The 14,438-nt window shown below is 35.4% G+C and overlaps 1 protein-coding gene across 2 annotated transcripts; it reads left to right on the forward strand.

Annotated features, from left to right (window-relative positions):
* The first annotated feature begins 8,577 nt into the window (after positions 1-8,577).
* On the forward strand, positions 8,578-14,326 carry LOC139859211 (stomatal closure-related actin-binding protein 1-like). Of its 2 annotated transcripts, XM_071848013.1 has the most exons (13): positions 8,578-8,882; positions 8,963-9,091; positions 9,318-9,410; positions 9,629-9,769; positions 10,030-10,098; positions 11,200-11,283; positions 11,991-12,168; positions 12,360-12,476; positions 12,824-12,882; positions 13,348-13,482; positions 13,774-13,923; positions 14,013-14,098; positions 14,212-14,308. In XM_071848013.1, the coding sequence occupies exons 1-12, from the start codon at positions 8,592-8,594 to the stop codon at positions 14,058-14,060; spliced, it is 1,494 nt and encodes a 497-aa protein (XP_071704114.1). In that variant the 5' UTR covers positions 8,578-8,591; the 3' UTR covers positions 14,061-14,098; positions 14,212-14,308. The 2 variants fall into 2 exon arrangements, with proteins under 2 accessions (XP_071704114.1, XP_071704110.1); XM_071848009.1 differs by having other exon boundaries at positions 14,013-14,326.
* Positions 14,327-14,438: the final 112 nt, after the last annotated feature.

The following is a 14,438-nucleotide window of genomic DNA, read 5'->3' on the forward strand; positions in this document are numbered from 1 at the left end:
TGCTAGCCCGTGAGTTCCTTGCAACTCTGAGGGTTAACTTCAAGGTCATCTCCCCATGGATCCGCAACTACCTAAGGTTTAGGCTAGGGGGTTCGGAATGGCAAATGAGCATGGCCCAATTCATAGCATGCCTTGGTCTATACATGGATTCCGATCCCGATTCAACCTTTGCTTATTTGGCGAAATGTGCAACCTACAACCCAAACGAGTTTGATCCCAAGCAAGCATGGAGCGAGATTAGTCATGTCAAATTAACCCCCGATAACCAAGTTCCTAGCGCGCTAAAAAGCCCCATACTTCGTTGTGCCCAAAGGTTTTTTGCCCAATCGGTCTTCCACCGAACGAAAAATGTTGCTAAGATGACAATGTTTGATATTTGGTTGATTCATTCTATCTACAAGAAAAAGCACATTCACATTCCCAACCTTATCCCGAGTTATCTTTTCAATGCTAGTGGCGAGAAGTCGGAGCTTCCGAGTGTTGTTGGGCATTACATGACTCGAATTGGGAAGTTCTTAAAGGTAAATTTCAATGAGTCGGAGGAGGTGCCTATGGCGCGTTTGGGTTATAATGAGTGCATTTCTAGGGGCGTCTAGATGTCAAGCCGGCACTCAATGGGAATTTGGTAATAAATTTTCATCATGGTTTGTGAACAATTTTATTTTATGAGTTGGCATGTAACTTAACTAAATTTGATAATTGTGTGTATGTGAAACTTCGAATTATTGATTCGGTGTGAGGTAGTAGACTCATATTGCTACTCTCACACATGATCTCATCTAAGTTTGTAATAATTCAACATTGGGCGTGTGTGGATATTCGTGTGGTTGTTTGTATTGTTCTTGCTTGTTGTGGTTCTTAGTGGCAGGATACACCTTATTGATGATTGATCCAAGCCTGACATTAAGTTCAGGCATCAAGCTCATCGACTTGCATTCTTTGGTGATTATGTTTCTCGAATGGTGACAACAAAGATCGTTTGATCTTGCCCGGTTTTTAATTTCTTTTCTTTCATCTTTTCTATTTTAAAATGTCCATCATTTTCACTTATTCTATCGCTTTAATGCAATGAGGGCATTGCATAAGCTAAATGTAGGGGGAGAGTTAAAATTTCGGGCCATTTTAAACTTTTTCTGGTAAACATATCACATATCCTATAAAGTTTCAAGCTTGCAATGTCGAACAATTTTTGGAACAAGTTTTTAACCATTACACTAATTCATATCATAAACATCAAAATAGTTAAAACTTGTATAATTTTCAAAAAATTTGGGAAAAGTAAAGTCTTTTCCTTGTGTTTTCAAAACTGAAGGAAGTAAAGTCTTCCTTTTGTTTCATTCTTGTGATTCACTAAATGAAAGTAAAGTCTTTCACTTTTCGTATGATTTTGCGCTTAAATGATAAAAATTTTGAGGAAAATCAACGTGTGCTTGAAAGTTAAAGTCTTTCATGCATATGCACCAAACCAAGTGTTTAAAGCTCTATGCTTTAACACTTCTGGATGAATCGAGTCCATCCATTGTAGGGAGTCAAGTCTCCCGAATTTCGTTCTACTTGGTGTGGGAGACTTCCTAATCCACACCATTTCATATTGACATTGGTTGTCTCATCATTTCACGATGTTTCAAGCGATGTATCATACCGTGGGAAGAGGAGCCACCGAGCTTCAACATGTGCTGTAACATCCCGCCTTTTTCCGTTTACTTTCCGTTTATTCATTTTAAAGTCCGTTATATATTTATAACATCTCCCGTTGATACGCGTTTTAAATTATCTCATTTAGGTAATTCACGCACCCGAATGAAACTTGAGGGACTAAACTTGCTAAAATGCCAAAATGGTGACTAGGTCGAAGGAGTCAAACTCCTCTCATCCATTCATTCATCTCCTTCTTCTTTGTTACTTCCTCCATTTTCTCTCAACACCCAAATACAAAGAATCATCATCTATTTCAAATCGAGCAAGCTTCAATCCAAACAAATTACATATTTGGAATCCTTGCATCTTCCTCTTCGATTCCATACCGATTTCATTACATTTGGGTAACTTTCTAAAATCACTAGATTTTGTGTTCTTGATGTTTTTGACTTATAAAAGTGTTAATTAGTGTCTATGGCTCAAGTCTAACATGAATATATGATTTGTATGCTCGATCTTGTTGTTTTGAAGTAACTAGCATGAACTTAAACTTTGGTGTGTTGTTCTTGAGATTTAGTTGCTTAAAAGTTGTTAGATGTTAAAAGTTCATGTTTTAATTGTATTACTAGTATGAATAGCTTCAATTTGATGTGTAGGTTGCTTTAGAAAACTTCATAAACTTGATTATTGATTTTGGTGATGTTGATTAGGGTTTGATAGAACTAAATGTGAATATTTGATGTATTGGATGCCATGAATTGTTGTTGGTAAGTGTTTGGTTGGATTGTATGCTTGATTATCTTCGAAATAGCATATCATTTATGTAAAATGGATCACCGAATCATGAAATGAGTTTTATGAACTACAATTAATGATGAGCATTTAATGCGGTTTTGGTTATTGTAAGTGGTAGATTGATTGATGAAATGTGCTTAGTTGTTTTCCTCGTCAAAATACCTTCCCGATGATATAAAATACACGTTTTGATTGTTTGCGAGCCATAAATTGAGATTGTTTGAGTTTTGGTTCGTGCATTTCTTTGTTGCAGCAAAACAGGGTCTAGATATAGATCTGGACGCCGTCCAGATTATTGGACTCCGTCCAGTCCTTCAATGCTGGACGCCGTCCAGCAAATCTGGACGCCGTCCAGATGCACTACCAGATTCTGTTTGGTTTGGTCATTTTACGAAAATGGTTTGCCATGCTATGGACCTCCGATTCACATGTAACTTGCTCTAACATGCTCATATATGATTAAAAACCTCAGAAAAATAGTTCGAGACCCGACCCGAACGTGTTGACTTTTCGTTGACTTTGACCCGACCAAAGTTGACTTTTAATCAAACTTAACCAAATGTTTGTGCAATCGTTCTAACATGCTTTTATACTTGTATCTTGCATGAAACGTGACAACTTGACTCACATGCTATAGTAATCGAGTCGTAACGAGCCATAAGACTAATTGAACACTTTGACCGACCGTGTTTACCGATATCGATACAAACCTACTTGTTTAGGTCAAGACTAGCATTTGTTCTTATACACGTTTACTTGTTGAAGTACTTTTACATACATGCACTCAAGGTGAGATCATAGTCCCACTTTTACTCTTTTGAACTTACATTTGGGATGAGAAAACATAAATGTTTCTTTTTACTAAGTAAACACAAGTACAGGAAAACAAACATTCTACATACGAGTTTAGAACAAAATACTCAATTCGATTATCATTAGTTACACTTGCCGGGTGTAAGCGAGAACTTATGTTGTATGGATCCATATGGGTTTGATAAACCCTCATTCAGACGGTTCGCTACCGTTTAAGAATGAAATATATTTTCGAGAAACAGTGTATGTTCTAACACTATTGTGATGGGGTTCTATGGAAGAAATGTTAAGCATTGATAATTGGGTGCTCGTGAATATTAACTTTTAGAATGTATTACTATTATATCAATGTTACAAATCTTGTAGTTCAATTGTACTTACTTACCTAAACCTATGATTTCACCAACGTTTTTGTTGACAGATTTCTATGTTTTTCTCAGGTCCTTGAACGTTTTGTGATACATGCTTCCGCTCTTTACTTTTGATACTTGCTTGGATGTCGAGTATACATGCATAAGTGGAGCGTATTTTGGCTACTATTAAATTGTGTCGCATATGTTTCAATTGTACTTTAAACTTTGTAACGTAACTAGTTGTCGAACTACTTTGTAAACCTTGGAACATCTTTACTTTTGAAATGAATACGACATACTTTTGGTCAAACGTTGTTTTAAAGACTTATGACCACGTAACGGGACCTAAGTAGACGGCGCCGTCAATGACGATTTTGTCGGGTCGCTACATGTGCTATCTTCTTGATGAAGAGCAATGGCTTCATGCTAGTGTTGCTAGACAACACAACCCATAGCCAAAAGCTATGGCACCCTTGTTCGATCAATTATGGAAAGGTAGTACCTACTTCCTACCTTTTCTCAACATTAGCATAAAAGCTTATTATTTGGGAAGTAGAAGAGTGAATAAAAGCTTCGAGCTTTGACACTCTCGGGAGAGTCAAGTCCTCCCATTGTCTCATTTTGGAAGTCAAGTCTTCCAAACTTGGAAGTCATGTGTGTTCCAAGCTTGGGAGTAAAGTCTCCCAAGTCATGCTCTATCATTTGAAAGGAAGTAAAAGTCTTCCTAGTGCTTCAAAAATTTGGAATTAACGGACTCTATTATTTAGCCACGTGGGGCCCTAATTCCATGAACCTCCGTCAATGCTTTCCCCCTACTATGAGAGAAACCATAGAGTTGTGATAGAAAGCTTGATGAGGACCGGTCATCCCGAGCCCGGGGTGACCAATAAAGGTGGGGTACTCAGTCCCTTACCTTTGGCACACCCACCTTAACCCTATATTTGGAATTGAAGATTATTATTTGGAATTGACAAAAAATAGGTGTTTTGGGGGCATGGAGGTGGAAGAGGGATAGCCATTGCGGGTTTATGAGGTGAGCATTCTTTTTGGAAGCATATTCTTTGCACGATGTATTAGTTCATGATTGGTGATGATGTGTGCGATTTTCATGGCCCTTATTCATTTTGGGTGCATTTTACATCTTTTGAGTACACTTTGAGTTTGTATGATTAATTAGTTTGATGAGTTTATAGATATCCCGTGAATCCTACATTTTTGGTCAAGGTCAAGGATGTCGAGTTCGAGTTTGTATAGATTTGATGCTTTGTGATTGGTGTTTGATGACCTTCTCGTAGATGAAGTTGACTTTGACTGGGGGCATGATTGGTTCGGGTAGACTTTGGCTTGAATTATGTTTGTGTTAATCTTGGAGGATTGAAGATTTGAAGCTTGCTTTGATCTTAAGCTAGTGAAGAGATTATTTTAGCTTGTTTTGAGCTTATGATTAGTAGAAGAGGAAGTTTATGCTTGGTCCTAACAAATGCAGGTTTTGGAGAACATCCTTGCCATCAAGTGCCTATTCATGGGAGGTATTGACTTGTGCCTAAACTTTTTGCGCTTTGGCATTGTTCACTTATTCGTTCTCTATCTCAAAAGCTTGTTTTGTCGATTATTTGCTTGAGGACAAGCAAAGATTCAAATGTAGGGGGTTTGATATCGCTCCATTTATATATATTTTACTTCGCGATATCTACCTCACTTTATTCGGTTTTTGACTATCTCGGGGCCTATTTTGTGTGCTATTAAGCTAATTGATAAATTGAGGGCTAAGGAGTTGATTTGGTGTAAAATTGACCAAATCTTAGGCAAAAATTGGCTAAGGAATTGAAAAGTACATAATCAGCTTCAAAAGCGCCGCTTCTCATCCTAGAGCGCCGCTCCTGTGGAGCAAAAGCGCCGCACCTATTGAAAAAGCGACGTTCTCATGCACATTTCAGCTCCATTCTTCATCAGTGGGCAAAAGCGCCGTTCCTACAAAAAAAGCGCCGCTCCTATCCAGTCAAACGCGTTGCTCCTCCAATAAAAGCATCGTCCCTGATTCGAGCCAAAAGCGCTGTTCTTCATCAAAAGCGCCGCTCCTATTTAAAGCCAAAAGCGTCGTTCTTGAGCCAGAAGCGGCGCTCATGTCGCTGTTTTAGCCCAGATTTTAAGCACTATAAAAGGAACGAGATTAGGTCATTTTCTTATGCATCTTTAGAGAGCAGCTGCTTAGGGTCCGAATTTCACATACTAAACCCTAATTTCATCATCCATTGATGTTTAAGGGAGGATTCAAGGAAGCTGGCTCAAGATCCATCTTTGTTTAGCTTAGATCTTCATCTTCTTTACATTTTGGGTTGTAATATTTACTTTACTTTACATATTTTGAATTTTATTACTTGTAATAGCTTGAAGATGATGATTGTTTATGTTTCTTTGATTATTATTAGCTTGATCTTAGCTATGATTGGCTAAATCCTTTGTGTTTGCTTATCTATGAATCTCTAATGCTAGTGTTTGCCCCAAATCAATTGAATATTGTTGTTTGAATGAATTACACGATCATGTGTTGTTGAGTTAGCTAAAGATCCATTGCTATGAGTTTGTTTTAGGCTTGACTTTGATTACATATGTTGAGTAGCTCTCTTAGTGATTTGAGAAGTGAATCAATGTGTGCTTCAACACCTTAGGTGATTTAGACAACTAGCTAGGGAATTGTAAGTGATTGTGTTCTTGATCTAGGTTGGTTTTCAATTGGCCTTTAGTCAACATAGTAGTGCCGATTATCTTAAGTGATTTCGATAGTTGGGCGTTTTAAGTAATTTTAACCCAAGTTCAATCTTAATGACCAAATCATGCTTAACTCGATCTTAAGATACAATGCTTATGTGAATTCGCGGAGTGTCATTTGATTTGAGGTTTAGAAGTGATTCTAAACATTTAATAGTTCAACAACTTATGAGATAGCAAAATAGGCAAAAAGGGGCGAGTCAAGCATAGAGAGGATTAGATAAGTGAACACTTCTTAGTTTATTTGATTTAAGTCTTAATACTTTGCTACTAGTTTACTCGTTTAGTTTAAGTTGTTTAATTGGACAAGTTTTAGTTGTTAGTTAATATCAATCGAAACCCCCAATCAAACAACTTCTAGTGATGATCAAATTCATTACACTTTCCCTCACTTTACTCTTATTTTTATCTTCGAGTGGCTCATATACATTAACTACAATTATTTCATTGCTAATTTGCCACATCCTATCTAATTACCTTCTATAATAGTCAAGAATAATTTATTTTTGACAGTTCGGTTGCTTTGAATATTATTATCCCATATCGTCAATTTCCACCCGATCTTCCTTGGACCGACTTTTGTATGTATCCGAACTTTGACGAACCCATAGAAATTCAACCGAACTAATCCCTAACTTATGTGCATTTTTGTTTCTTGCAAAGCTATCACCCATACATAACTTTATAACCCATCCAACTTTCTCCTCATCATTATGTTGATATGTTTGCTCAAATTCTTATTAGTCTTTGTAAGTAATAAAATGTAAATATGAATTTGTAAGTCACACATTATTGTAATAAAAACGTGATTATAAGTTTTTCTTACCATCTAATTTTTCTAATAATTGTCTTTCATAAAACCTAAAATAATTCTATTTATCAAGTTGCATTGTTAAACGAAATAATCAAAATCAAATGCATAAGCATATTTTATTACGGCTGATTATCTGATTATGAGAGATGACATGTAAATATGTTCGATTGGGAATTTACTGAACACTCCTTAAAACTTAAAACTGCCGTCAACGTGCATAAAAAGGTTATATGTGGCGATTACACATTAACTTTATAACGATAGTATATTGAATTAAATTATACAATTACTTTATAAATATTAACAACGTCGACAACTCTGTTCTTGGCAAAATCTATAGAATAATTAAATAACCTTCACACAATCATCTCCGAAGTTAAATTATACGGAGTATCACGTTATAAAAACCCAATTACTACGTAATTATTACGTAAAAATAATAGTAATTATTAATTATTAATACGCACCATCACCAACTCAAAACAACTCCCCGCTGTGTCAAAGACTTTAGACTACGCATTTCCAACGCCTTTTTTTCTGCTTTCCCAAAAGCATATGAATTTCTCCAACTAACTCATCGAACTTCAGCTCTTAAATTCATCGTCAAAATCAACAAATTCGTCTCAAATCACATGTTAATTCGCATGTTCTGTAAGTACACACAATAGCTTTTAATTTAGGGTTTTAATGTTATCAATGTTTACTTTATTACAATGTTGAGGATTGATACTGATTGAATCTGTTGTTCCTTCATTTTTCCTTTGATTTCTGTTCGTTCGTATATTGTAATCCATGTTTGCTAGATGCTAACTAATAATGTAATTAGAAGGCCGAAAATAGTTTACTCTTCTGATTTTGACTTTTTTTGGTCAACAAACTCATATAAATAATAGTTTATACTGTATACGTTATCACTGTTTACTTTACAATGTTATTGACACTGACTGAACCTGTTCTTCCTTCTTTCTTCATATTTTATATTCATTGATTGTAATCTAGGTTAGCTAGCCTATAACTGATAATCATCTAATTATGAGCCAGAAATTAGTTTGTTCCGATTTTGGCCTTCTAGTCAACATAATCAAATTAGTTTCATATAGTTCTGACTTAGGGTTTTAGGCTTTTAGCTGAATGAGATTGCTGGTTATTAAATGTTGCTAAGCTTTTAGGGTACATATTTGTTTATAGATTGTAATGTAGGTTAGCTAAATGTTAGTCAATAGGCAAGGGTGTGTAGCTTAGTTGGTAATGGTATATTGAGCTATATAAGATTTGTTATTTTTTCTATTTTTTATTTTTGCGTTTCAAACAACAAATTCTTTGTTAATAGATGGCTATGTAAGGTAGCTGAAGATTATAATGATGTATTGAGCTATATTGTATTGACAGAGTGATATCGAACGAGAAGCATGTTGAGGGTGGGCCGTGATTTCAGTTATACGATGAAAAGAGATACACTTTCCCCGGTGTCAGCAGATGTGATATTTGCTTCTAGTAGATTTCCGAATTACAAAACTAGAACTAATAATAATAACAACATTATGGAGGTAAAGGAAGATACATCAAAGGTGGTTTCTGTAAATGATGAAGTTCGAAAAGAAACTGCTCAATTGGTTGATCAGCAAAACCGCCTATCTGTTCGTGATCTTGCCAGTAAATTTGAAAAAGGTTTAGCTGCGGCTGCAAAGTTATCAGACGAGGTTGGCATTTGATCGTGCTCACATATTTATTTATGATTATCGTTTCATTATACTGAATGATGTTCATGTATGAGGGACAGGCTAAACTCAGAGATGTGGCTTCTTTAGAGAAACACGTGCTTTTAGAAAATCTTAGAGATGCACTTGAATCCTTGAGAGAGCGTGCGGTGGGCAAAAGCAAAGATGACGTGGATGAGGCTATTGCTATGGTAAGCTTTTTATTTATTTATTTATTTATTTATTTATCTGAATCCTACTTTTTGTGATGATTTGTTTCTTATGTGTTACAATTATTACGGATGTGACACAATGCTAATTTGGTTATATGAATTTTTTACTCATTCTCATCTTGTTTTCTGTTTATTTAGTTGTTAGAAATGTTACCTTTTTTCTTTCATGTGTATCATTTTTAATTTCTCTAGTTCATCATTGTAGGTTGAATCTTTAGCGGTTCAGTTGACTGAGAGGGAAGGAGAGTTGGTACAAGAGAAAACTGAGGTTAAGATGCTAGCGAGTTTCTTGAAAAAGGTTAGCATAAATGTGTGCTGAATCATGTTTCTAAATCTCATTTTCTTGTTATATTGTTGCAGTTCTAATATTTTTAAATTGCTTAACTACATGTGGACTTCATGATTAATCACCACCTGCAATTCTTATTTAGGTTTTAGCTCTACATCCTAAATGAATGTTCTTATTTGTTTTGTTTATGCTTTCATTTGTGCTAACGACTTTCTATTTATATGTAGGCTTCAGAAGATGCTAAAAAACTTGTTGATGAAGAAAGAGCTTTTGCACGGGCTGAGATTGAGAAGGCTAGAGCTGCAGTGCAGAGAGTGGAGGAGGCTCTTCAGGAGCAAGAAAAAATGTCCCGAGCTAATGGGAAGCAGGTTTGTTTATAGTTATAGTTATAGTTATATATATATATATATATATATATATATATAAAAATTTACAGAATGTAATTTTGATCTATATGATTGACACTGATTGTTCTTGTTGGTCATGAGTGTTAAAGCTATATTTTTATCATTTGAATGAGATTTAACCTGTTCAACAATATATATTTGTAAAAAAGAGGGAGCTGTATACTAAATTGATGATGCGTCAATCCATTACATGTAGTTTATCGTTTATTTTTCGTATGTAGGACGTGGAAGAACTAATGAAGGAGGTTCAGGAAGCTAGACGGATCAAAATGCTGCATCAGCCTAGTAAGGTACACACTTGCCCTGCTGTACTTCCCATCCCCAACTATATACTCAAATTAATGCCATGTTTCTGTTATGCAATATATCTAACTATATACTAGTTTTACATTTGGGAATGTTTTTTAGTTACATATATGGTTAATTACTTGGTATTTCGGGCTTTATGTAGAAATGAGCAAATCTATAGTTCTTTTTTGTACTTTGGCTATATCGCTTAGTGAAATCTCGAAAAATTGAAAAAATCATCTTTCTTCTAATTTCGTTTCTTTTGTGTTATTGTAACTTACAAAGTTGTTGACCTGAGTAGATTAAGTCTACAATATATATTATGGTTGTACAGCAATAATGGAAATTTATGAGTCCCACAATACAAATTAGGTGCAATTTTGACTTTGAAAGTATTATCAGATATAAGAGCACACATATCAATATATAAAAAAATAGATTGTAAGTTCAGTAAAAGGAAGCGGTCAAGTTGATGCCGTTTGAGGGTTTTTGAATATGAAATGACTAGTGTTAGGTTCTTTAAAATTTAAAGGTGACATTCGTGATGGGATGAGGGAGCGCAAGCAGTTGCTCCACTGTTTTGGTTTGTCTATGTATTCTCATTGAAGTAGTATATGTTTTGGATTCTTTATTTCTCTATAGAGACTTTTTTAGTATCCTGACAATGACTTTTAGCATCCCATAATGAGTTAGATAAAAATTACTTGGATCCTCTCTTTTTGCATTTGTAGAATTACACATACATGCTCATTAATAGGCATTATTGCTTTGTAACTGGTAATTGCATATGTTGTATAATTTTGATTCTTGAAATTCATTTCATTTATATTCGTTTCAATTCTTATATGCTCGGAGTTTGATAATTCTAGCATTAGAAAATGTGTTCATATAAGACGAATGTTTTATTCATGTTACCTAAATTCGTTTTAGCTTCATCAATTCCTTGATCCTGTAAGAAGTTGAGAACAGGTTAAACAGTGCAAGTTCAAATGGGTGCTCATGTCCTTGTTGTTAAATGCCTGATATCTTCATACTCACTTGATTAAATGTAGCTATTACATTTCATTCAATCAGTAGTATTGAAATAAATGTTTTATCCACAGGTTATGGACATGGAACATGAGCTCCAAGCATTGCGCACTCAATTAGCAGAGAAATCGAAGTCTTCACTTAAGCTCCAGAAAGAGGTTAGGTTCTACTTCCCTGCTTTTGATTAATCTACTTTACCATATGTTAGAAGGCAGATGCATAGGCTGTGTTTGTTATCTCCACAACTCATAGGTAGAATCTGAAATAAGCAACTAGTAGGCATGGTTTGTGCATTGATGATGGGATTGTATGAGCAGAGGGACAATATGCAACACATGTGTGGGCAGTGTCTGCTAGGCATCACTATGTGTGACGTTTGCTTTATTCCTTTACACACTGCTTCTATATATGTGGTCACACCCTATATAGGTTGTTAGTAGCTGTTCCATAAATTAGTTATTTATAATGTAGATGAAGTGATAATCAAGTGTGATAGGCAATGGACCAATGGCTCATGTCCCATAAACACATGAACATTTGGGATACATGTATAAGTTATACTTGTTTCGGTGTAAATGAATTAATATGTTTGAATTGGCCCTCCAGCCCTCTTATGTTTTGGCACAACAATGATGTAGGAAAGATGAATATATTAAACTGTGTTGGAAACTATGTTCCCAGATTTGTTTTGAATGAGTGGCGTTGTCTTGTCATGTGGCAATTCTAGAGTTGTCTTCTAAAGCAAGAATATAAAATAACAATATAGCCGTATAGGCATGGCCCTTAAATGTATTACTTGGGTTAGGATTGTTGGAAACTTGATTAAGTTATTTAATTTGAATTTTTTTTTTCTCTTCGATTTCAGTTAGCAATGAGCAGGCGAGGAGAGAAGGATGTACCCTACTTCGAATTAGATGGTACAGAGGCTTTAGGTTCGTATTTGCAGATCCAGCCATGTTCTGAAATAGCCCCAGATATTCTAGAATGTTCAATCCAATGGTATCGTCTGGCATCTGAAGGTGGAAAGATGGACCTTATTTCAGGTATTCGGTTATGGTATATATGTATACTTATCTTAGATATAACCACAGCCGGGACTAATTTCATCTCTATGAATTTATGTCTTACGTTTACATGTTTTTTTTAGTTGATAATGACTGTTGAAGTTATGTGCCATTCCTAACTTCTGTTATATATCTTCTGAGAAATCATAACCATCTTTTATACTTGTTAGGTGCCACCAAACCAATTTATGCTCCTGAACCCTCTGATGTTGGCCGAGTACTTCAAGCTGAGGTCATTTCAGACAGCCTGAGTATCACGTTGACGACATCTGGTCCCATTGATCCAGGTTGGCCATGATACCCGTTGTCTTTGATCTGTAAATATAGTATGTAGTATGATCTGTAAAAAGGTCAGCGTAAGATTTCAACAGCCACAGTCGCCAATTACAAGCTTTTTTTCATACATGGTATCTTGTATCTTCATTCTTCAAGTGGATCCATTATTAGTTATTTAGTTAGCAGCCATTTTCAATCAATTGAAGACATACTTGTTTTCCACTCATGATACAAAACCGCAAATAGGCATCTCATATCACATTGTGCACACTGCACATGCATGCATGCATATTTCCTCAGTAAAGTTTTATGCCAAATTCCATTAGTGGCGAACTAACTGATACATCTATGTAAACAGCTGCAGGACTAGGAAACTATGTGGAAGCGTTGGTGCGGCGACATGACACTGAGTTTAATGTATGCCACCAACCTTCTTCATATATATCTTTAATATGCTTTTTATTCTCCCTCTTCCGGTATATAGATATATTAATAATAGTTTTAAACTTTATTAAACAAGCGCCCTTCCAATATTTCGTTTGCTTTCCCCCCCTTACTTCCATTTACGGCCATGTTTGGAAACAAGCTTTTTGGAGCTTTTAGCTTTTATGAAAAAGCTCTTATCAAATAAAAAGCTCCGTTTGGCAAAAAGCTACAAGCTAACAGTTAAAAGTTACTAGCTACTAGCTAACGACAAAAAGCTACCCGCTACCAGCTAGTTTTGCCAAACATACGCTACATATTCGACGTTGTATCTTGCATTGTATTGTTTAATGTGGTTATCAATTTCCACTAAAAAAATTTCACTATAATATTGACGTTGACGAGTAAATTTAGAAGGCCTAATGATACTGATATAATATATGTTGTTTCTGCATGCAGGTGGTTATTGTTCAAATGAATGGGGAAGATCATCCTTCAGAGTCAATTCATGTACTTCACGTGGGAAAAATGAGGATGAAACTGTGTAAGGAAAAGACGACAGTTGCCAAAGAATATTACTCGTCTTTTATGAAGGTATGCTGAACCAGAATTTTAAATTTCTTTTGATACTGCATTTTACTCCTTATAATCTATACCAATGCCTTCTTTCTCTTACCAAAATAAGTACTTCCTTGGCGCCTAAGCATAGAAAACTAAAACATATAAAGTACTCTTAACAGTTAGTCTGTAAGATTGGGAGTATTTGTTATTGTTTATATTATACAACTGGAGGTAATACTTTATTCTGTTTGGCGATATTATTATGAATTGATAATAAAGAAATTATCTGCTGTGCCCCATCTTTTTCATTTTCATCTACCAAAGCTGTGCGGAGTTAGAGGCGGTGGTAACGCTGCAGCTCAGGCATCATTCTGGCAACCAAAGACAGGGCTATCCTTTGTACTGGCATTCGAGTCAGAAAGAGAAAGAAACGCTGCTATTATGCTCGCACGTAGATTTGCCTTTGATTGTAACGTAAGCTTCATTTCAAACACCACTAAAAGACATTTTTACCCCTCATTTTGTAAGATCATTGAGCTTGTATATTGATACGTTTATTACAGATCATGCTTGGTGGTCCTGACGATAGAGCACCACAGAAAACAGTTTGACTGGTGAAGTTAGTTGGTTTCTCCTTGTGTTAGGATTTGTAAGTATACAGAATTCCTAATGTGTTAAACTGATGCGTACATGTTTGTAATTTTGATGATTATGGTGTTGCTGCTTGACTGTGAAACTGTTTGTTCTGTTTTCATTTTGTAGGCATTCTTTTATTTACCCTTTCAGGCTATCTTGATTTATAGCTCTTATTGTACAAGGTTTTGTAAACACAATGAAATCTTATATTGTTACGGTGATGATTGTTATTTAAAAAGTGATCGCTTTAAAGGTTATTCATAATCATATGTTTGAAAGCTGGATAAAAAAAGAAGTTATAATTTCTTTAAGTCGCCTTTCGTTTTCTCTTTTTTTTGGTAACAATGCTTTCG

The sequence above is a fragment of the Rutidosis leptorrhynchoides genome, chromosome 1 (genome assembly GCF_046630445.1).
Source record: "Rutidosis leptorrhynchoides isolate AG116_Rl617_1_P2 chromosome 1, CSIRO_AGI_Rlap_v1, whole genome shotgun sequence".
NCBI lineage: Eukaryota > Viridiplantae > Streptophyta > Magnoliopsida > Asterales > Asteraceae > Rutidosis > Rutidosis leptorrhynchoides.